This window comes from Rhineura floridana, chromosome 2, assembly GCF_030035675.1.
Source record: "Rhineura floridana isolate rRhiFlo1 chromosome 2, rRhiFlo1.hap2, whole genome shotgun sequence".
In the NCBI taxonomy this organism is placed as follows: domain Eukaryota; kingdom Metazoa; phylum Chordata; class Lepidosauria; order Squamata; family Rhineuridae; genus Rhineura; species Rhineura floridana.
Genome location: NC_084481.1, coordinates 19,973,389 through 19,996,976, shown reverse-complemented (window position 1 = coordinate 19,996,976; position 23,588 = coordinate 19,973,389). Strand labels below are relative to the sequence as shown.

The window sequence follows — 23,588 nt, the reverse complement described above, 5'->3', positions numbered from 1 at the left end:
AAATTGGGGGACTGAAGGAAAATTTCACTGGGGGTGGCAGAATGATCATTTGGGAGGGGCAATGCCTTCACTGACCAACGGCTAGTGATGATGGGAGTTGGAACTCAACATCTGGAGGCCAAAGTTTCCCCATTCAGTGCCTAGGGACAAGAGGCCTTACACCTGCCCTTGCTAACAAATAGCACTGTGAAAAAAATGCAAGTTGCTATCTACATAAGAAGCATTATTGGAATATTTGACCATGATAATGATCAAATAATACATTATCAACTAATAAAATCTGGCTAGGCAATTGGCTGCTTACACCAATTGTAGGGACAACATTTGACTACAGTCCATTGTTGTTATTAGCTATTCTCAGCTTCGGGCCCAGCCCTGTAATGAAGATATGATTCGCATCTCAAAGCCTCCTCTGTAACTAATAATAATAATAATAAAAGTTATTTCTTCCCACACAAGAAAACATTATTTCTCTTTTTTCCCCTTTTGGAGAACAGAAAACGCTGCTACCAATCACAGCAACAAAAAAAGTGCTAAAAATTCTCTCTTTTTTTTACAAAGTGCCATTGTTGCCACTCTAACGTCCAATGGTCAAAACTTCAAAAATAACCAGAAGGTCCCGACTGAAGAGAAAAGACCTCCGTCTCATTCGTTGCTCCGCCCATATGGAGATAACTGCGAGAACTCCCATGCCGCTCTGCTCCCCTATTCGGGCTCAGGGGATTGCTTCGCTAAGTATTCCGGGTATCGCCGAAAAAGCACGAAGCTGGACGCATTCACCTATCAGGGAGTGGAGGCGGGTCTTTTCTGGGATTCGTTCAAATCACACACAAGGAACGGATTCAACCACCACGTGACGTTATCCAGCTAGGCAGAGGAAAGGCAATCTGGGCGAGCCCAATTCAACAAGGAATTTAAAGGGGAGAGTAAAGTATTTCCCCCATTTTATCTTCATACGTGGCTCGGGAATCCCAGCCTCACCCCTGTGAATGCAAGAGCGAAGGTCATCTGTTCTGTGGGCCAGACAACTTCATTTTCAGTGCGCCACACATTCTAACCCACACGAGGCGCTTCGCTTCTGTTTCTCCCCCACTGTGTGACGGTGGTGAAGAATCGTTTCTCCCTGGCATAGTGCCCCTCCCCTCTCGCGTTGTTTCTTTGCGGGAGGGAGAGGAAGGGGAGGAGACTCAAGCTACTACCGCCTCAAACCACCTCTCCGTCCTCCTCGCGTCGCTAGTAAAGCTTGTGCTCCTTGGACGTTCCTTTTCTGCCTTAAAAATCGGTGAGGCTCGAGATGGATGGATGGATGGGGGCACAAGCGCGGGAATGGGGGAGAAAAGAGAGCTGGGTGGGTGGTGATTGGGCGAGACGGACGGAGTTCAGAACGAGGATGGGCTCTTAACGGCCGCACTGGCAAGGCCAGTTGCTGGGCCTGCCATCCTCTCTTTCCTCCCTCCCCCCTTCTCCATTTTTCTCCCTGTGGCGCGGCATGGCCTGGCCTGGCCTGACCTGGCGGGTAACAAAGCGGCGGCCTCTGTTGGGTGGTGACGCCGCTGAAGAGGGAGGGGACACGGTGGCCGGGAGGGGCAGCGCGGGACTCAAGCCTAGGCGAGGCGGCGCTTGCGGGAGACTTCCCCTCTCCTCTCCTCGGCCGTCGTTTCCAGCTCCTGCAGCGGCCGCCTCCACCCGGAGGGCTCCGTGGGTAGGCCTCGGGAGGGACACGTTGATGGAGGAAGAGGAGCGGGGAGAGGGAGGGAGCTGTTTTGTGTTGGCGGAACAATTTCTGTTCCGGCCCAGGCACCTACATGAGGAAGGACCCCTCACCGGGGTGGGGTGGGGGAGGGAACATCCCAATTACGTAAACGACATCCCAGTTTTTGTAGAGGGGTGTCTCCTAAGGGGTGGGAAAAGAGGGATGCCCGGTCTCCTGAGGCTCAGTGGGTGGAGTCTGGTGGGGGAGGAGGAGCCTGGTCATAATTTGGTGATCCATTTTTTTTTTTTTTAAAATCCTGTTCTCCTTCAAAATGGTCTTTAGTGTAGGATTCTTAGACTTTTTTTCCTGTGTGTTTTCAAAATGTGTATGTGTTTGTGATTGTCAGTTATATTCTGCTCTCTGTTGGTTGCGTGCACACGAGGGAGAGACCGGAAGAACATGGTGGGGAAATTGGGAAACTTAAATATTATAACAGTGGATGGAGAAGAGCACTGTGGAAAGCAGCTTTCACCCCTGGCTTTTGGATTTCATTCTTTTTCATAGAGTCCCCCAAAAGGAGGCTCAAACATTGTTGGACTGAAATCCCCCCTTCTGTTTTGCACAGCCATTTGCAGGGTACAAAAATGGGGACACTTAAGTTATTTTCAGGGAGTGGGGGTCTCTTGGCTGCCATTTGGCTTTTCCCAGAGTGCCGTGAAGTAACACTATGTCATGAAGTAGCATTATTCCAGGGTACATTTTTTGGAGGGAGGGAACTACTGCTGCTAACCAAGAGGAAGTTTGGGGGGGTGCTGGTGAGCTTTGCCCCCCTCAGAATTCAGTTCATGCCCCCAAAATGTGAAACAGCATAGTTTCACTCCTCTTTTTCTATCACCAATCCCCCCTACCACCAGTCCCCTCTTACACACGCACACACACACTCAAAAATTCCAACAAGAAATTTTTGACCATCCCCAAAACTTCCATTTGTGCCCCAAGATCTGGAAATGTGGTAGAGGAACATCCTGTGTTTTAGGTACATGTAACTGTACTTCCAAAGTACATGTATTACAGTTCTACGCATCCTTACTCAGAATCACCCCATTTTGTAAAGCTGGGATTCTTTCCAGGTAAGCGTGTATGGGATTGCAGCCATAGTGAGGTATAAAAAGTAACTACAACCAACATCTCTTTAGAATACTCTTCTTGTTTGAAATTCAATCTTGAATATATTCATGAGGAAGCCTCATAAATCTTAAATCTTGCTGCATTTCTCTCCCCCATGAAAAAAGCAACTCCCTTCTCCCAGGAAGCCTGAAATAATGCTGCTGTGGTTTTTTTTGTCTTAATGCTGAATAATTAACATTTTTTTAAAAAATACCATTTCTATGGTTGTAATTACTAAAATTGGGCTAAGAACATCACTTTTTACCTATAATTATGGATTGAAATGGAGGTGGGAGGACAAAGTGATGTACCCTTTAGCTATCTTGATGCATTCCTCCCACAACATGGGATATACTTGGGACCATGTCAGCACCTAACATACTTGAGCCCCTGCCAGGGCCCAAGCACAGGATCCATTACTGATGCTTGCCTCAGTTTTTTGTCTAGTCTGACATTCCAAGCAGCCTCGTGTGACCTTAGAATCTGTCACAGTGCCCTTGACTTAGTGTTGCTTTGGGGTATTGTACAAAAATAAAAGGGTGACTAGACCCAGTTATCCAGTAGTGCTTGGATTACTGCCATTGCAGCTAGGTAAGCCTACTAGGCAGGGCTGTGGAGTCGGAGTCGGAAGCAATTTTGGGCGGAGTCGGTAGAAATGTACCGACTCCGGCTTCAAAATAAATTTTGATTGACAAATTTTTAAAAATATAAATTCAGAATGTCAAAGAAGCTTCCCATGAAGTCAGCTGTAGTTGAGCATTTCACCATAACTCAAGATGGAAAACATTTTGTGTGTCAGTGTATGACACAGGACCCAGATGAAGACAAATGCTGTGATGCCAAGATCAGCGCATATTCAGGCAGCGATAAAAATGCTCCTATGCGAGCTTCCAATTTAAAAAGACATATACAGCCCTTTCCAGGGCTGTGGAGTTGGAAGCAATTTTGGGTGGAGTCGGACAGTAGAAAAATAGAGGAGTAGGAATCAAAGGTTTGACGTACTGACTCCACAGTCCTGCTACTAGGGCCCACTAACATGGAAAAGTGCCTAGAGCCACCTGGCTTTGTTTTGTTGTGATCCTAACTTGGGTGGTTATTGACATCCAAGTCTTGTCCTTGCTTTGAAATGTGACATCCCCCCCCCCAAAAATGTATAGGCCTTAGTTGGTATGAGTCTCTTGTCCTCAGCTCTTTGACAAGTTGATAATGCTGGCCGAGCTTATGCAGTTGTAAGGGTTGAGAACTGTTGAACTCAGAATTTGGCCTTCAAACCATGGATTTAGATCATGGTTTGGAGCCAGTGCTTGGTTTGTTCTAACCATAGTTGGCCCAACTTAGATATGGGGGCACACTAGTTAGAATGAACTAGGAATGGGAAAAGGGAATTCTGAGGAAAGAGGAGGAAACACAAAGCATGCTTCTCATTTCTAAGCACAGAGTGACTCAATTCAGACATCATGGAACCCAAAGTTTGTTTTAAAAAATTGACACACAGGAAAAGGTCTGTGTAAACACTTTAACATTTGCAACTAATTTGTGGATATCACTGTGTCTTCCAAGTTGTTTAATGGGGAATTAATTAAGTAATTCTTAATTAAGTAATTAAGGAAAGACTTGCTAACATTCATCTTTACTATCCCACAATTGAAAAGGCACAGTCTATTGAGTTGTGCTGGCTGTCAGTTTTGCTGTAGTGAGTTTCAAGGCAGAGAGAATAGTTAATTCTCAAAGACAATTTAATAAAGGCCCATGTTCTTAGCCAAAATGTCCAGCATATCAAAGGAAGATGAATGAATGAGCCCTGAATATCTACAGTGGGTATTGTACTTCTCCAGGGAAGCAATGTTCTACAAGAACAGTTGCCTCTTCCCGGTTGAAATGAGGATGAGATCTTCCAAATGTCCTCTCTGTTCTAACATGAATAGAGAGAACTTTTGTTGTGACAGTTCTGATTCTGCAGTCATTAATAAGCCTGCCACCACCCTGGCTTTGTACATAAATTATATCTATATGTCATTATATAAATTAGTGGTTTGTGGTCAACAGGCTTGTATTTATTTAGTAGCAGTATGGTTAGGAAACACATTACCAGTTTTTAACCATGTTTATTATTCTTGCTTGTTAAAGTAGATAAAAGCTTAAGTAAAAACCAAAACACATGTATGTTGCTCTTACGTTACAGGAAATCTTTAAAGATGTGTTTTTATTACGTTGTCAGTAGCTGGCAGATGCTTAATTGAAGGCTTCCTGAACTGTTAAGGGTCATCAGCTTAACTGAATATATCTTGAAAAAATTGTTTCTTTCCTTAGGGTGTCTTTTATGAATAATCAAAAGCAGCAAAAGCCAACGCTATCAGGCCAGCGTTTTAAAACTAGGAAAAGAGGTAAGCCTAAATGTGTGACTGCTTAAATTGTTGGCTTGTGGTCTATGTGTGTATGTACTTGTGCGCATGCGCGCGTGCACACACACACAAAACACAGGTGCAAAATCGAGAGCTGCATTGATGGTTGGTTGAAGAGTCTTTAAGATTGGTCCTTGATCACCTGTCTCTTCTTTCTATTAGGGCACCTATGTCTTACATGCATATACAAGAGCAACAGTAGTATCGATTCCTCTGTTTTCTACATTTATTATCAGCTGTGAAAAACATAATTATTCCACCTAAAATCTTACTTTTTAAAGTCAATTAATTGCTGAATTCATTCTCTCGTCTCCCAGTACCAGATTTTTAGTCTTTAAAAATCAGAACGCATTATTTGATTTTTCTGAAATACTAAATGTTCTCACATACTGAGTTTGCACAAACTTATTCACTGAGAGTTGTATTCAGTGGTGTTCTTTCATGAGTAGAATAGACTGAGGGATTTCCTCCTTCCTCTTCCCCCTGTGAACCCCCCAAATCTGCTCTTGAAAGTTGAGGGACCCTCTGGCAGATTTGGAAGGAGGAGGGAAAAATCTGTTGTACATGTGGAAGTTCAGTTGCACAACACTGGATACAACCCTGAATTTAATGGCTTTAATGAGTTGATGGGATTGGCATTTATGGGTAAACAGATGAGTTTTTAGTTCTTGTTCCCCAGAGTATGTTTCAGGAAAGGAAAAGCTTAATTGGCTAGAGACTGTGCAGGCTATGCCTGGTAAACTGAGCAAAGCAACGACCAGAGCCACCTACCCCTTTGGCTTCATGCTACAAGTAATACTGAAAGTTGCTGGATTTGATAAGCAAGAAAAGCAAACCACTGGGAAGTGCGGTGTCTGTCAAATATGTAGCTGTGGTAGGAGAAGAGTTGGGTATTGGAGGATTGGGAACAGCCATATAAAAACCCTACTTTTACCCTAAATTTCAGGAGATCCATAAGTACTCTCATTACATACTCTGATTGCATCCATGGATCCAAATTCCATGGGGCTTTAATACCTGGCTTTTGAGAAATTATTTTATATAGGTGGGTGCCATATTTGACTGTCATAGTTTTTTTCATGCTGGTCAACAGTGAGCTTTCAAACACAAGAACTTGTCAGAAAGGACCTTAATATTGTCTCTGCACAGGGTGTATAGCGCTTGCTGAAAATGGAAATGGACTGCCTTCAAGTCGATCCCGACTTATGGCGACCCTATGAATAGGGTGTTCATGGTAAGCGGTATTCAGAGGGGGTATTCTGAGGCTAGTCCTCCCCAGTTGGCTAGGGCCTGCTCAGCTTGCCACAGCTGCACAAGCCAGCCCCTTCCTTGAATGCAACTGTCAGCTGGGGGGCAACTGGGCTCCTTGGGACTATGCAGCTTGCCCACGGCTGCACAGGTGGCAGGGCACGTAACCCCTGAGCCCCTCACTGTGGGACGATCTTTAGCTGGCCTTTGTCACCCAGGAGACACAAACGGGGATTTGAACTGACAGACTCTGGACTCCCAGCCAGGCTTTCCTCCCTACTGTGCTATACCAGCTGTAATAGTGCTTGCTACTATTACATAAAAATAGTCATGCTAGCTGACTATGTGGCGTGCTAGAAGGCACAGGAACACTAGCTTGTAGGTAGTCATCATTTTAAGTAGCTATTATGAAGTATGTCTCTCTTTAGTGTTCCTTCAAGAAAAGCAGAGAGAGAAGTGTAGTTTCACTGGCTTCTAAATGGAAACTTCATTATTGAAATATTGTTTTTGTGTGGTTTCTCTTCAGTTAAATAACATAGGGATATGATCAAGATTTGCCATAGCGTCACATGACTTAAGATGTAGCATATAAACCGTTATGCCAGAATAAACACATCACAAAAATTGATTATTGGGATTAAGTCAGATACTCTGAATCTAATATTTAGGGTTGAGATATCTAGGGTTGAAATAACTGCAGTGATCCACCTTGAATTTGGGTGATAGTTGGCCTTCCAGCTTTTTGAATTAAACTTTTTTGAACCATAAGATGATCTAGAAAAAAATGCATGTCATCTTAATTTTCTGGAAGTAGTGTTATTAAGTGTAATTTGCTATTTAGTACTGCTGAAATGACCAAGAAACAAGAAAACTGTATATTGAATGGAAAGGATGGAATTTCAGTGATTAGAAAGCAGATTAGTAGGTGGAAATGGGAGTCAGAAGTAGGAATAGATTAAGTACTATCTTGCTCTACTAAAACATAATACTAAGGTTTTAGTCACTGGATAACAAATGTTTGTTATTTTGAGGATCAAAGAAAACTTATACCCGAGTTCTAAATGTCTTAAGTTGGGGGTTCCCAAACTGGTCTGTGGGCCACAAGCTTCATTCAGGTGATCAGCAGCACGTCCATATTAAATACTCATATTGATGTTTAATTGTATTTTAATTGCTGCTTTTATTTCTTATTCTATGGAATGCAAAGTGCAATACAATAAAATACAGCAGAAGAAAAGAAGCAGTAAAATACAATTAAAATCATATAGCATCTAGCACAGTTTATTCAGACAGAAAAATCATTGTGATCCGCCAAGACCATCAGTAATTTTCAAGTAGTTTGCGGGAACCACTGTCTTTTTGGGTGCAGCTGATACCTTGATTCCTTGTTGGATAAGGAGATTGCTGTGGCCCAAAGAGTGGTAGGACTGACAGCTATTCTGCCAAGAATGATTATGCTGTAACCTTGGCCATTTCCCTTAGTTTTTTATCTGTTGGGTCCTTTTAGTATCTCGCAAGGCATTCACATGAGTGTTTTTGGAGAGAGGACCAAAAGATAATCAAATGGTTTAGAGGTAAATAGCTCTTGAACTGCTTTTGAGAGTTCGCTTGCTCAATAAGCTGATTAGTGTAAGAAACCCTACTTAAACTGAAAGGGAAACGCCTATGTTTGTCTAAGACTGAAGCACAGCTTAATGCTTGCTCAGTCATGAATGTTGTTCTTGTGACTTCCACAACCTGAAAATTGGGCTGTATGCTGATACTTCAGATAATTTGCATACTAATCCCATGCAGGAATAACAGGGATGTATGCTAAAGACTGATATGAAACCATTTCATTTTGATTGATGGAAAGTGTGTACTAAGCTTTTTAAAGTAACTCTTTTCAACACAAATCACAGTACTAAATGGATTTTTTTTGCTAAAAATCCCAAACGATATATCTTGCAGAAAAAAAGAACTTGGGTACCAGAGTTTTTAAAGGGCTTGATGACTGCCATCTTCAAAGTGCATCTTCAAAATGCAATGCAAATCTCTGCAGTAATCTTAAAATGGGAAGTGGCCATAATATGCTCTCCTGATGTGCAGTATATTAAATGCCAACTATTGAATCGGTAATGTTGATCTTAGCAGTATATTGCATTCCATATAGTGTCATATATGTCCATATGCAAAATTTGCTGTATTTGAGTGCTGTGCGACGATATCACAGCCTTTTCCAACTTAGTGCCATCCAGATGTTTTGGACTACAATTTCCATTAGCCAGATGGGAATTGTAGTCCCAAAAATCTGGCGGGCACCAGCCTAGCCACGGCTGCTATATTTGATGGCAATATAAATCTGTACAACTGGAGCAAAAGATGCTGATGAACTATGTTTGGTCATGTCTTGCCCCAACCCTAGAAGGCTCTGTTGCCCACTGCTGTTTTTTAGGGTATTGGCATGATTTTGGCGCACTATCTCCCTTTCAGTTCTGACTCTCAAATTATATTTCAAAGCAGGAAGGTTTCCTACCTGGACTTTCTGTTAGCTTGTCTTTCAGTTCCTCAACATGTAGCTACATTGTGTTTCGTTTCTTCTATTCAATTTTTTAAAATATAATAATATAATTTGTACTATTTATTGCAGATGAAAAAGAGAGGTTTGACCCCACTCAGTTTCAGGACTGTATTATTCAAGGTTTAAATGAAACTGGTAGTGACTTGGAAGCAGTAGCAAAATTCCTTGATGCTTCTGGAGCAAAACTTGATTATCGCCGCTATGCAGAGACACTCTTTGACATTCTGGTGGCTGGTGGAATGCTGGGTAAGTGTCCTTAGAGTGCCCCTTAGTTTACAAACATACCTGTTTGTTTACATGCTTGGAACTTAAAACTGCCAAACTGGTCAGTAGTGGTTATCCCAATTGCTTCTGCCTGTGCAACCTCTGTACCCCAAGATACGGTAGCTTTAGAGCTCTTTTTTCCTGTAGCATACGTACTATTTGACAGTCAATGTGAAGTGCATAACAAAATACAAAAGGGATATAGTACACCCTGCATGTTTGAACGTCTTATGGTAGCTGTTGGCATCTGATGGACCAGTTCAAATTTTGAGTGAGGCAAGCTGCCGGTTAGCCTTTCTCAAGAACACTGAATGTGAATATGCCTGTAAAGGGGTGGGGCTCTTAATTCTTAGCAGTGGGAACAATTTTGGTCTTGGTCTGTTTGCCTCTGAAATCTAGACATTTGGCTTTCACTTGCAATTGATTTACTACAATTTGCATTCTGTAAAACTTTAATGTTCTAATTAGTGAAAGTGATCTTCAGACTGAGTCGCAGATGATGGTAGCTTTTCTTGTAATCTAAAAATCAATTTCTTAATAGCCCCAGGTGGTACACTGGCAGATGACATGATGCACACAGATGTCTGTGTGTTTGCAGCACAGGAAGACCTAGAAACGATGCAAGCATTTGCTCAGGTTAGTCTTTTTAATTGCTTTTGTTGATTCTACCTCCCTGTAGTATAATCACCTCAAAAAGGAAGACTGGCATGTATAAAGAGCTGTTGATTGAGCCCTTTTTTATACTGTAGAACAGTGTTGAAGAACACAAGAATTCAACCTTGGGTCCCCAGATGTTGATGGAATAAAACTTCCATAATCCCTGACCATTGACCATGCTGTTGGGGGCTGATGGGAGTTATAGTCCAACAACATCTTACCCTTCTTGACTCGTTAAGTTTACTGAGGAGGTATCACCAAGTGGATCCAGAGTGTGGTCGACAGACCTTTGTGGGAGGGAGTGGTCCCAGTCACCCTGAAGGAGACGGTGATCCGACCATTCCTGAAAAAGCCCACGCTGGACCTATTGGTTTGTGAAAACTACTGCCCGGTTGCAAATACCCGCATTTTAGGGAAGGTGATTGAGAGGGTTGTGTGGCGCAGCAATTGCAAGTACTCTTGGATGAAACAGATTATCTTGACCCATCCCAGTCTGGGTTCAGGCCTGGTTATGGAACTGAATTGGCTTGGTCACCCTGATGGATGACCTTTATCAGGAGGAGGACGGGGAGTGTGACCCTGTTATTCTTACTTGATCTCGGTGGCTTTTGATACCATTGAGCATGGTATCCTTCTGGGCTGACTTGGTGAGGGGGCACTGTTTTACAGCGATTCCAGTCCTAAGTCCAGGTCATTTTCAGAGAATAGCATTGGGTGATTGTCTTTCAGCTCCCTGGCAGTTGTGCTTTGGGGTGCTGCAGGGTACCATCATGTCCCCCATGCTGTTTAACATTTATATGAAGCCCTTGGGAGCAGTCATCAGGAGATTTGGGGCGAGGTGTCACCAGTGCGCTAATGATACCCAGCTCTCTTTCTCTGTATTATTTTTAATATTTTTAACATTTTAGTATTTCAGTATTTGTATTTAATGTTGTATTTGTTAGTTATGTTTTGTTTGTTTGTTTAATTGTTGATTTGAGAATTAGATGGTTTTTTAATATTGAAATGTAAAGATATATTTTTATTTGTTGTACACCGCCCTGAGAGCTTTGCTATGGGCGGTATAAAAATTGAATTAAATAATAATAAATAATAATTTGAATCGGGACAGGCTACGCAATTCCTGGACTGCTGCTGGAGTCGGTGGTGGGCTGGATGAGGGCCCGTGATCTGAGTCTGAATCCTAGCAATACAGAGGCACTGTGGGTTGGTGGTTCCTGAGTTAGGATAATTGGTCAGTTGCCTGCTTTGGATGAGGTTGTACTCCCTCTGGAAGGTTTGTAGTCAGAGGTGCTCCTGGATCCATCTTTGTCACCTCAGTGGCTAGGAGTGCCTTTTACCAGCTTTGGCTGGTAAGACAGTTGTGGCCATTTCTGGACTGGATAACCTGACTGCTATTGTTCATGCACTGGTAACCTCCAGGCTGGATTACTGTAATCCGCTTTATGTGGGGCTGCCCTTGAGGTTGGTCCGGAAGCTGTGGCTGGCACAAAATGCGGTGGCATGACTGCTCACTGGGGCAGGGTGTCACCAACATGTTACCCTGCTGCTGAAAGAATTGCACTGGCTACCCATTAGCTACCAGGCCAGGTTCAAGTTCTGGTTTTGGTGTACAAAGTCCTAAACGGTTTGGTGAAAGATCATCTTACCCTTTATATACCCAGTCAATCACTGTGCTCTGCAAGTGAGGACCTCCTGCAGATACCATCTTATCAGGAAGTCTGTTTCGCACAACATAGGAAGTGGACCTTTAGTGTAGTGGCACCTACCGTGTGGAATTCCCTCCCCTTAAATATTAGGCAGGCGTTCTCTGTTATTTTTTCAGCGCCTACTGAAGACCTTCCTCTTTCAACAAGCTTTTAAGAAGTCTTTTGTTTTTAAGATGTTTTAGAGTGTGTTTAGTGTTTTTGTTAGCCACCCTCGGCTCCTTCTAGGAGGAAGGGTGGGGTGTAAACTAAGTAACTAACTAAATAAACAAACATATATCTGCGGTCCCAAGGTTGAAAAACAGTGCAATAGGGCCCCACTCATACAGCAGGTTCCGTTCCAGGCCTCCGCCAAAATGTGAAAACTGCTGGAAAGTGGGGCCCAACTCAGCTGTAGTACAGGGAGCTCCACCCGCCATGCTACAGCTGATCGTGTGCTATAGCTGATCACCCCTGCTGGTGCTGCCGTATTAGCGGAACGCCGACAAGCGGGGCCCTCCTGTACTGTAGAACAAGTGTGGACATCCTTTTTGTTGTTGAGGGCCATATTCTCTTAGGGCTTATCTGTTGGGTTACATGCTGGCACTAGACACGGTGATGATGGGCAGAGCCAGAGATAAAAGTGTTCTGGATTATTATTATTATTTGGGGGGGGTATCATTATCCCCTAGTCATACAATCAAGAAAAAAGTTTTAAAATATTAATTTTTATCAGATAAAATACTTTCCCTTCCATTTATTCTGAAATTACATGGAGGGGAAAAGCACTTTACAAAGCCAGAAAAAAAGAAGAAATGGACAAAGGGAAATGTACTTTAATGGGATGGAAAATGGGGCAGCACTGGGAGCCACACAAAATGTGGTCAGGGCTGCAAGTGGCCCCTGGTCTCAGGTTGCCCACCTCTTCTATGGAATCTGTAGTCACTAATATTTTTTTTCAGGTCTTTAACAAGCTGATCAGGCGTTACAAATACCTGGAAAAAGGCTTTGAGGATGAAGTCAAAAAGGTATTGAAAGCTAAAACTACATTTTTGCATCATAGTCTTGCAAATATCTCTGTTTATGTGCACGTTACTAGCTATCCAAATTTAGCTAGTCTGCATGCATGCATGCATGCATGTGCCTCTGCTAGTCACTTATGACCTGAAACCAAAGAATCAACTCTGTTCCATTTACAAAACTTCCCTTTTCTGGTTCCTGGAGGGTATCGTTCTTCACAAACATCAGAGTGAATGGCTATGTCCTGTGTATGAACCTGCACATGTAAGATTTTCAGTCATTGTAACAAAAGCTCCCTGTTAAAGTGGTGGCCTTCTACTGTTTCCAGGAATACATTCCTTTAGATACCATGGTAGTATTCATAAATAGTTTCAGCACCTTGCTTGTTTTAGAGTGTTGACTGTGTGTTTTTTCCTCTTGTAGTTGCTGCTATTCTTGAAAGGTTTTTCAGAGTCTGAGCGGAACAAACTGGCCATGCTGACGGGTATTCTTCTGGCCAATGGAACACTTAATGCGTCAATTCTCAACAGCCTGTATAATGAGAATCTAGTTAAAGAAGGTACTTGCAGTAAACTTTTTTGGGGTTAGACTAGAGGAAGTATTCCTTCGAGCAGGTTGCTTTGATATTGGTGTGTTCTCTTCTAAATCACTGTGTTGTGGCATCGCAGAATGCTCAGGGCTCTGGCCACAGATTGCCAATTCAAGCTAAACCTAAGATTGCTTCTCAGCATGGTATATAAGAGGTATGGGTTGGCTCTGCCTACTATCCAGGACAGGTAGTATTGCCTGCCTAAACGTTGTAGTCCTTTTCTGGCTCAGGAGGCTCCACCTCAGTTGCTGCTGTGCATCACCCAGGATGTGAGCATTCTTCTTCTGTCCATGGGACTGCTAGTTCTTGCTTCATTCATATTTGTTCCCTGTTTTGCTTCCTTTCCCCTTTCAGGCACATTCTAATTTTCTCTTGTCAACTACCAAAATAACATGTTTTTTGCTTTTCTGTATTTTCTTCCTTCCTGCTCTGGTCATGGCTTCATCTGGGAAAGAGCAGAGCTCCAAGTCTGAAAGACAAAAGAATCACCATGTACATGTTATTAGAAGCTCCATTAAGCCTGTGGCTCCTAAGGTTCAGATTTTCAAATAATGCTAGAACTTGACAAGAAGCAGAGAGGGCTTAATATTAAGAATGGCATTAAATGGCCTTTGCAGCCAAGGACGCACTAGATGTGGATCATTGTGCAGTGTATTAGGTTTCTCTTCCTCACCAATGGAAGACAGGTCCAACCCCACTTCCTAGCTTGTAAGTATCTTCCTCTAACCCACACTGAAAACTTTAATTCTGGTTTGGTTGTTTATTTATTTATTTATTGCATTTATATACCACCCCATAGCCGAAGCTCTCTGGGCAGTTTACAGCAACTAAAAACAATAAAAACAGTGTTGCTGAAATATATGCCAGATAGCAGACTTCACACTTGTTTTGGTGATAGTGAAGGTTTATAATTAATTGCCCAATGGAATCTTCACACAGCCTCCAGTTAGAGTCTTATGAAATATCGACTGCTACTTTAAAACTTCCTCATGAACTTAGACTTCAGTAAGTGATACACAATGAGCAGTTTCATTATCAAAGTCTGCTAACAGTTTGGGAGAAGAGGAAGCATATAAAACCAAGTAGCTAACCTGTGATCATACAGATGTAGATGGACTTCAATAATTGCCTACCGTTGGCCATGCTTACTGGAGCTTATGGGAGTTGGGAGTCGAACCACATATGGAGGGCCATGAGTTCCTTTGCTGGCAGAAGGACCAAGTTAAGCCTGGCATCACTTCAAGAGTATTAAAAGTAACCATGCAACTCCTCATGCAGGTGTTTCAGCAGCCTTTGCAGTAAAACTGTTCAAATCGTGGATAAATGAAAAAGATATCAATGCAGTGGCTGCTAGCCTTCGTAAGGTCAACATGGACAACAGGCTGATGGTAAGTAGATAAGATGCCTTAATTTTTAATGCTGAAAATTGAGTAATTTGAGACAGACAATTCCTTAATTGCATTGTGCAAATAAATTAATATAAACGTTTCAGGAACTCTTTCCAGCCAACAAGCAAAGCCTTGAACACTTCACAAAATACTTCACTGATGCAGGATTGAAGGAACTTTCTGAATACGTCCGGAACCAGCAGTGCATAGGGGCTCGTAAAGAACTGCAGAAAGAACTGCAGGAGCAGATGTCACGTGGGGATCCCTTTAAGGATGTAAGCACATTTTGCCTCCTCTGTTCATAGCCTGTGGATCTATTTGGTTTCTCTAGCATCTCTATTTGGTGACTGAAATAGCAGAATAACCTCATGCCAGTCAAGGAAGGTGAAAATAGCTTGGCTTTCTTCACCACACTTTCAATTTTGCTGTTAAATCTTTTCCTGCCAAGTATGTTTGGCTAATTAAGTCCATCCTAATGTCCATGGAATGTAAAATACTGATATCTTGCAAGGTGGGCAATTATGAAATCTTGTTTCATAATTTTAGACAGGTCTTGAAATCATTGCATATATTTATGTTAATGTTCAGGAAAACTAGGAAAGAACAGTCTGCACACTCACATAAATGTACTGTTAAGACTATAGCCATTTCACTTTAATGTGAATAATGCTATTGTGTTGATCACATTTACATCCTACCCTTCCTCCTAGGAGTCCAGGAAAGCATGCTGTGGGTTATCTTTAAAGTCAATAATAAAAAGGGGGGAACCCCCAAGATGCTGGAAAACGTGGTGTTTATTTTCAAAAAAAGCCCAAAACGTTTTGGCTGATATATTGTCTGGCCTTCATCAGGGGCTGTAAATAAAATTGCAGACACACACTACATTGTTACACATAATAAATAAAGTACATTACGGCATAAAATCATATTCTATATAAAGTAATCAGTACAAAATTGTTTTATAGTGGCTGAAACACATTGGGCTTTTAAAAAAAAAATACCACATTTTCCAGCATCTTGGGGTTTCCCCCTTTTTTTATTCTTGGCTTTTTGGATGCTTGCCACTTTCTGCTTTTGGTTATCTCTTTTACCCATGCCTTATGAAGTACACTGGACTGAGAGAGGATGTTCTGCTCCAAGGCCACCACCCAGTGTGCTCTCCGGCTGAATAGGGATTTGACGCCTTTTCTTGGCAAGGGTTTATGGGATGGCTGTTTTCACCTTTCAATAATCAATGCTTGGAAAGCAATAGTGTGTTGCAACAGGTAAGATCTTCTTAACAGGAAAAAATGGTTCTTGGAAGCTTGACTTCTTTAACTCTGATTATATTTATTAATTTACACACTTGGCTTGCAACAACACTAAACTCTGCTTCTACAAACTATGAGGAAAAGGAAGGAAGTAGTAGAGAGAAAAAGCGGGAAAAACTAGTTGCTTTCACTTCTCATAATATTCAATAAGGGTTACAAAAAAAGACACCCCCTTTAGGCCTCTCTATGTGTTACACACAAACCATTCCCCTTAAAGACACAACAAACAGTTTCAACATCCTCCGGCCTGATGAACTTCATGCAAGTTCATCTTCTTCTTAAAGTTCCAATGGATATAATAATTGAATTGGTCTTCTCAGAACTGCTCGAGACGCAAGTCGCACAGCACATGTGCGAACTCTATTGTCACGTCCTCGGAAAGTTTCTTCAGTTCTACCAATCTTCCACGTGTGTTTGGGCATTTTATCCTCATGAATCAAAACTATGTCATTTACTTTGATCTCAGCCTTTTGCTTTGATGGAACACTGCGATGAACTGTTCGTAGGTCCAATAAATACTCTTGTCGCCATCTTTTCCAAAACTGATTCATCAATGTTTGTCGGTATTTCCATCTTTTACTGAGTTCATCTTGAGTAGTTGTATGAGTCATTGGAACAGGATACCTCTGAGCAGGTAAAGCTGTTAATCTTTGACCCACAAGGAAGTGAGCTGGTGTCAGAGGCGTTGGTTCCTCCATTTCATTGTAAACAAAAGTGATTGGTCTAGAGTTCAGTATGGCTTCTACTTCAGTCAAAGTTGTTTCAAGCTCTTCATATGATAGAGCTGCCCTTCCCAGTGTTTTCTTTGAACAGGTTTTGACAGAACAAAAGAGTCTTTCCCAAAATCCACCCCACCAGGCACCTCGTTCTACATTGAACTTCCAAGTAATACTTCTATTACCAAAGAAGTCTTGAAGCTGCTGGTGGTCCATTTGTGACCAAAGATCTTTCAAATCTTGATCTGCTCTTTTAAAGGTCTTGGCATTGTCAGAGTATATAACTTTACACAGTCCACATCTAGCAAGAAATCTTCTCAAACCTAATAGAAAGCTCTTTGTGCCTTGATTTGAGACAAGTTCCAAATGAATTGCTCTGGTTACAGCACATGTAAAAAGTGCAATGTATGCCTTTTCTGGTGAATTCTTTGTCTTTGCATATAAGGGCCCTGTAAAGTCTACTCCAGTCACCTCAAACGGTGGTGCTTCTAGGATTCTGTCCTTTGGTAATGGGGCAGCCACTTCTTTCCCTGGTTACGCTCGATGCTGCTTGCACACATTACTAAGTGTGTCTCTCAATCCAGGATGCATTAATCTTTCATGCTGTACTGTATCTGGAGCTCTGTGAACTTATGCCTTGGTGGTAGTATCCATGGATGTTGCTGTTCCAAAGTGAGATTTGATTTCTGTAGTCTTCCGCCTATACGCATCAAACCATCCTTGTCTTAAGAATGGATTGAACTCTACCAGCCTTGAGTCTCTTCTTATGGGAATACCTTTTGTCAGCTGTTTTAATTCTGCGAATGCTTCTGCCTGAGTTCTCCCAATCCAGTATCTTTCAGCTCTGAATATCTCTTCAGCAATCAGAGGACCTCTCCGTTTGTGTTGTGGATTTCGGAGGTTGTATATAAAATGCTGTATCCATGCAGTTAGTCGAAGTACCTTTTTAAACTGACTATATCTTTCTAGCGCTAGGACAGGGGGTGGCATGTCCTCAAGAGTTGCAACTGGTTTGCACAGCCATCTGAAGACTTGCTTTGAGATCTGGATCTTCTTTTATGGAACTTTCTTCTGACAATGTGCACTGTGGCCATTCATCTTCAGACAGTGATAACCAGTAGGGCCCCTTCCACCAAAGGTGACATTTTCTGAAGTCCTCAATATGTTGCCCTCTGGTAGGGAGATCAGCTGGATTCTCATTTCCTGCACAATGGGACCAACTTAGAGGATCAGTTAAACCTTGAATCTCAGTCACTCGATTAGCAACAAAAGGCTTCCAGTGCCTTGCAGTGCTACGAATCCAGTGGAGGGTGATCACTGAATCAGTCCACATGTAGACTTCTACACCTTCCATTTTTAGCATGGTTTATTTATTTATTTATTGCACTTGTATACCACCCCATAGCCGAAGCTCTCTGGGCTGTTTACAGCAATCAAAAACATTAAAATAAATATACAATTTAAAACACAATTTCAAAATTTAAAACAATATAAAAACAATTTAAAACACATGCTAAAATGCCTGGGAGAAGAGGAAAGTCTTGACCTGGTGCTGAAAAGATAACAGTGTTGGCGCCAGGTGCACCTCGTCAGAGACATCATTCCATAATTTGGGGGCCACCACTGAGAAGGCCCTCTCCCTTGTTGCCACCCTCCGAGCTTCCCTTGGAGTAGGCACCCGGAGGAAGGCCTTTGATCTTGACCGTAGCGTACAGGTTGTTAGGTAATTCACCAGTCTTGCTCCAGTCAGTGCTCCCATTAATTCAAGTTGTGGAAGAGTCACTCTTTTTAGTGGAGCTACTCTTGATTTGGAAGTTATCAAACTCACACCTATCTCTCCATTTTCTGTTACATACCGAAGGTAAATTACTGCACTGTACGCCCTTTTGCTGGCATCACAAAATGTATGTAGCTGTACCTTTGAGTACCCTGAAAATACCATCTTGCAATGTTTAGTTCTTGCAAATGTGGTTCCACTTGAGGGTTAGATCATGAGGTAATTCTTCATCCCATTCAAGACCTTGTTCCCACAATTCTTGGGACAAACATTTCACTCTGATAACAAATGGTGACAAGAATCCAATTAGATCATATATACGTGCTGTTGCTTGTAGCACAAAACGTTTGGTATTTCTTTTACCTATCATGAATTCTAACAGGTTATGAATCTCAAATATGAACTCATCTGCCTCAGTTTTCCAGGTCAGGCCTAAGACCTTTAATGATGAAAGTCCTAAAGTTTGTTCTTCCAACTCTACATTGGATTCATTCTCCTTGTTCTGCCAGGATGTTTGCAGTTCCTTAGAATTGGTATTCCACTTCCGGAGGTCCATTCCTGCGGTTGAAAGCAATTCTCTGGCTTTCATGGCAATACTAGCAGCTTCCTCTGTGCTATTAGCTCCGGCTATGAAATCATCAACATACAGGCATTCATCAAGCATCTGGCAGATATCTGGATGTTCCTTCTGATACTGTTTTAAATGATATCTTATGATAGCAGCAAGCGAAAAGGGGCTGGGGGATGCACCAAGTAACACTCGTGTCATTCTTAGGATTTTTAGTTCTGGTTCTTGATCAAAGTTTGGAGGTTCTTTCATCCACAAAAATCTTACTGCATCTTGATCCTCACTTGCTACTGATATCTGAAGAAAAGCCTTTGCAATGTCTGCTGTGAAAACTACCTTGTATTGGCGGAATCTGATTAGAATGCCAAACAAATCTGGATTCAGATTGGGTCCAGTTAGTAAACAATCGTTAAGTGAAGGACACCCCCTTTCATGGGATGAGGCATCAAACACTACTCTCAGTTTTGTGGTAGCCTTATCCTCCCGGATGACTGCATGATGAGGAAGATAGTAGACCACCTTGCCCATCTCAAGTGTAGAACTATGGGTGACTTCTTCCGCTATGCCCTTCTGAAGGTGCTCTTCGATGACATTGCTGTACCTCTTAAAGAGCAGCGCATCAGTTCTGAACTTCCCAGCTAACTGTTTGAATCTTCTCTTGGCTACAAGGAAGTTGTCTGGTAAGTCAGGTTGATCTCACTTCCAGGGTAATTTTACTTCTTATCTTCCTTCCTTGTATTTTATGGAAGTTTCAAATCTTTGGAGCATCTCTTTGTCACACTTTGTCTTCCCCTCCACCTTCTCCATTATGCCAATTGATTCTAGTTCCCAGAAGGCTCTCAGCTGTTTAGAGATGAGGGATTCTTCCTCTGCTATAACTTTCAGTACGCCGGCCTCTGTGGTACTGGTGCCTATGAAGGTTGTAGTGGGACCCTGAACAGCCCATCCATAGTCTCAAGTGCCACCAGTTCATTTCCAAGTCATTCCACTCGGCCTGTCACTGCCTTCCAGTAATAATCTCCTCCAATCAACACTTCTAGCTCCGGCCCCTGGTCTTCTTTGGGAGAGATTGCATACGCCAGCTGGAGGCCTCTTCTTTCTGATTCTTGGTGCAGGCCATCTCCTGGGACCCTTACCATGGCGCTGCATACTTGGCCTCCAGTTCAATCTTTTCTCTTTTCCCCCAGAGGCCTTGCAAGGTGACCTTAACTCTCTTGTCTTTTGGTAGTCACTGGTGTCTTTACTCCAAACGAGTGGATAGTTAGGGTCTCTTCCCCTACTACTGGGAGTTTTAATGCCTTGGAGATGTCTTCTCATATAAATGTTCTTTGGCTTCCTCCATCTAATAGACAATGCACAATTTTCTTCCCAGCAGTCCATTTGGCTGTAGCTTGTACAGTTTGCAGTAATACTGTGTTCAGTGACTTTAAGTGATAACAGTGTCATCAGGAGTGGTCTTGTTGGCAGGGTTCTCCTTTACTTCTTGAGAACAAATGGACTTATGATGGCGTTTTCCACAACTAGCGCAAACAATTTCCTTTGCCTTGCAGAATTTGGCCATGTGTCTTGCCCCCAGACATATGAAGCATCGGCCTTGTTTCTTTAGCTTCTCCTTTCTTTCTACACGTGTCAGAGCTGAACAGTCAGCTGCCCTGTGGTCAGGAGCATTGCAGAATAGGCAGACTGCTTCTGGAGTTATTGTATTCAGTGCTACAGCAGATGGTGCAGAGACCAATCTTTTATTCTGCTCTGGATAATGTCATACTGACTTCTGGCTATACTTGACAGGAGTATCACTCTCCTGTGATTTAGCTGCAATTTTAGTCAGAACTGAAGTAAGCTCTCGACTCTCAATTTCCCTTTGTAGGAACTTCAGGAATTCTGGTACCTTCCATTCATCACTATTATCCCTACTGCGGCTGAACTCCAGTGCTATATCTCCAGTAATTAATTTCATCAGTATAGGAAACAATAGACTCCCATAGGTATCAGAGACAACCCCCATGGACTCCAAACTGTGTACTTGAGTCTCACAGGCATCATAGAGGTGGTGTAAAGCTAAGATGTCAGTCGACCTTTTTACTGGGTTCAGGCTTAGCAGTTTGTTCATGTGGGCATTAATAATCAAATCCTTGCACCCAAATCTTTCCCTCGGAATTTTCACAGCTGCATCATAATTTGCCTCTGATAGTGGCATACCAGCAATTGCCCTGGCTGCTGCCCCACCTAGGAAAGATTTTAGGTAATTAAACTTGTCCACCTTTGTCAGCCTGGTGTTCATATTGGCTCCAAAATCCCTGCCAGCAGCTAATGTCCCCATAAAATCTTTCAATCATCAGTTTGGGGAGCTTGACCATCAGTGGCTGTGGATCTGCCCTTGTTGCTGAAGAGGTACTTCTTGCATCTTCAGTGTTAATAGCTCGCATTGCATGAGTTTTCCCAGCTATAATGCGGACTTTATAGCCCTGTGCTGTTTCCACCTCTTTCTCTAATTCATCTAGATCAGTTATCCCAGCTTGTCTTGGTCAAGCCCATTTAGAATCTCTTCCTTTATTGTAAGTTGATTTAAGCTTTCCTCAAGCAGAGCCACATCTACATCAGTTTTCTGTAGTTCACATTCTATCTTTTGTAACAATTTTATTGTCAGAGTTCTAGTTAACAGCCCTCTTGTGCCTTTGCCTTTCCAAAGCCTCAGCCGTGTCCCCTTGTTCTTTCTGACCTTACTGTGCAATCTGTCTTCTCTTTAAATCTTTCCTTCCCAGGTTTCGGCACCAAAATGTTGCAACAGCTAAGATCTTCTTAACAGGAAAAAATGGTTCTTGGAAGCTTGACTTCCTCAACTCTGATTATTAATTTACACACTTGGCTTGCAACAACACTAAACTCTGCTTCTACAAACTATAAGGAAAAGGAAGGAAGTAGTAGAGAGAAAAAGCAGGAAAGGAAAAACTAGTTGCTTTCACTTCTCATAATATTCAATAAGGGTTACATAAAAAGATACCCCCTTTAGGCCTCTCTACCATTCCCCTTAAAGAGACAACAAACAGTTTCAACACAGTGTGCAGCCCATAGATCATCTTTCTCCAGCCTGGTGCCCTCCAGATGTTTTAGGTCTACAGCTTCTAGGCAACATTATCATTGATCAAGGCTGACAGTAATTGGGGGTACAAAACATTGGGAAGGTGCCAGATTGGGGAAGGCTACCTTAGATATTCCCAACTTGGTGTCCATAATCAATTGGAAATGTATCTAAATTTTGTATTCTGAAATGGGGATGGTAGGAGGAAGCAAGATGGCTGTGCCTATAGGTAGAAAATGTAGGAAGTGGCTGTTTCCAACTTGAGCTGTGTTTTGAACTTGGCATTCTGAATCTTGGCAGAAATGTCCTAATGAGTGGTGCACAACAGTACTCAAGTGCAGTGCCAAATAGTGTATCATTAACTGCTTACATAGAACAAATAATGGGCAAAACTCACTAAAATTGCTTGTCTAGATCATCTTGTATGTCAAGGAAGAGATGAAGAAAAACAACATATCAGAACAGACCGTGATAGGCATTATCTGGTCTAGTGTAATGAGCACAGTGGAATGGAACAAAAAAGAGGAGCTAGTAGCGGAACAAGCCATCAAGCACTTGAAGGTATTTGCACATGAGTTAAATCAGAATATCATATAAATAAACTTATTCTGTGGGTGCACTGCAGGTACGGGTGCTAAGTATTCAGATTATCATTCTGTTTCCAATTCAGTTTTCTTGTGCTTGTGCAGACTTGGCCAAAACCATACTACCCATGTCAAGAGAGACATACTGACAAACTCAGGGTAACCCTGAGGTTTGCTGCCATAGAAATGAACTTTAGGGGGAAATTCTAAGAGGGGGAGTCCCTCAAAACAGCCCAATGAAACTCAGTGGCTTCAGAGTGCTGCCTTGCCAAGAGGGGAAAAAGCTGATAGTCAACTGGGAGGGGGAATGGAATGGAATGGAAAAGGAAAGCACATAGGTATAAAAAAGGTAGAGAGAACCATCTTGTTTGGATAGGTAATTTTGTGGTTCACACAGAGATGCTATTCTTGAATGTCCCAGGAGTAGAAGTAACAAGTACCTGTAGAAATCAAGGGAGAAATAAAACAAGAATGTGGCTGGGGTTGGGCATAAGTATGTCCACCTTCCAACCAAAATGGAGAGGGGAGAGCCCAGAAACAGGCCAATATGGACTGCACACGTTCACTGGGCACAAAATGCTGACTGGGTGGTGAGAGGGAGGATGAAACGTAGTGGCTGGAACCCTGATCAGAAGTACTCTGCGCTGCAATATGTTGTTACAGGGACCTGGTTATAATGTGCCAGTCTTGATACGTAGAGGATAGGCTGGATAAAAACGAGTTTTGGATTTTTCAAGTGGATTCTGTATGCAGTTCTCCTGATTTAATATAAGCATACTACCTTATTCAGAATACTCCTGTTTAAAATAAAGCCTGGTTATTGCAATCCAGGGCTCACATCCTTTCTAAAAAGCTGAGCTCCTAGATCTCTGAAAATCATA

At 42.3% G+C, this 23,588-nt stretch overlaps 1 protein-coding gene across 2 annotated transcripts in view; it reads left to right on the top strand.

The window, feature by feature from the left end:
• Positions 1–1,134: 1,134 nt before the first annotated feature.
• BZW1 (basic leucine zipper and W2 domains 1) overlaps positions 1,135–23,588 on the top strand; it is a 30,529-nt gene continuing 8,075 nt past the window's right edge. The window contains exons 1-9 of one of the 2 annotated variants that reach the window (XM_061608048.1): positions 1,135–1,282; positions 5,171–5,244; positions 9,140–9,316; positions 9,876–9,970; positions 12,639–12,704; positions 13,120–13,255; positions 14,564–14,673; positions 14,778–14,948; positions 22,538–22,684. In XM_061608048.1, the coding sequence (XP_061464032.1) occupies positions 5,181–5,244; positions 9,140–9,316; positions 9,876–9,970; positions 12,639–12,704; positions 13,120–13,255; positions 14,564–14,673; positions 14,778–14,948; positions 22,538–22,684 (966 nt within the window). In that variant the 5' untranslated portion in view covers positions 1,135–1,282; positions 5,171–5,180. Of the gene's footprint in view, positions 1,283–5,170; positions 5,245–9,139; positions 9,323–9,875; positions 9,971–12,638; positions 12,705–13,119; positions 13,256–14,563; positions 14,674–14,777; positions 14,949–22,537; positions 22,685–23,588 lie in introns of those variants that run through there. The other variant, XM_061608050.1, reaches the window with a different exon arrangement.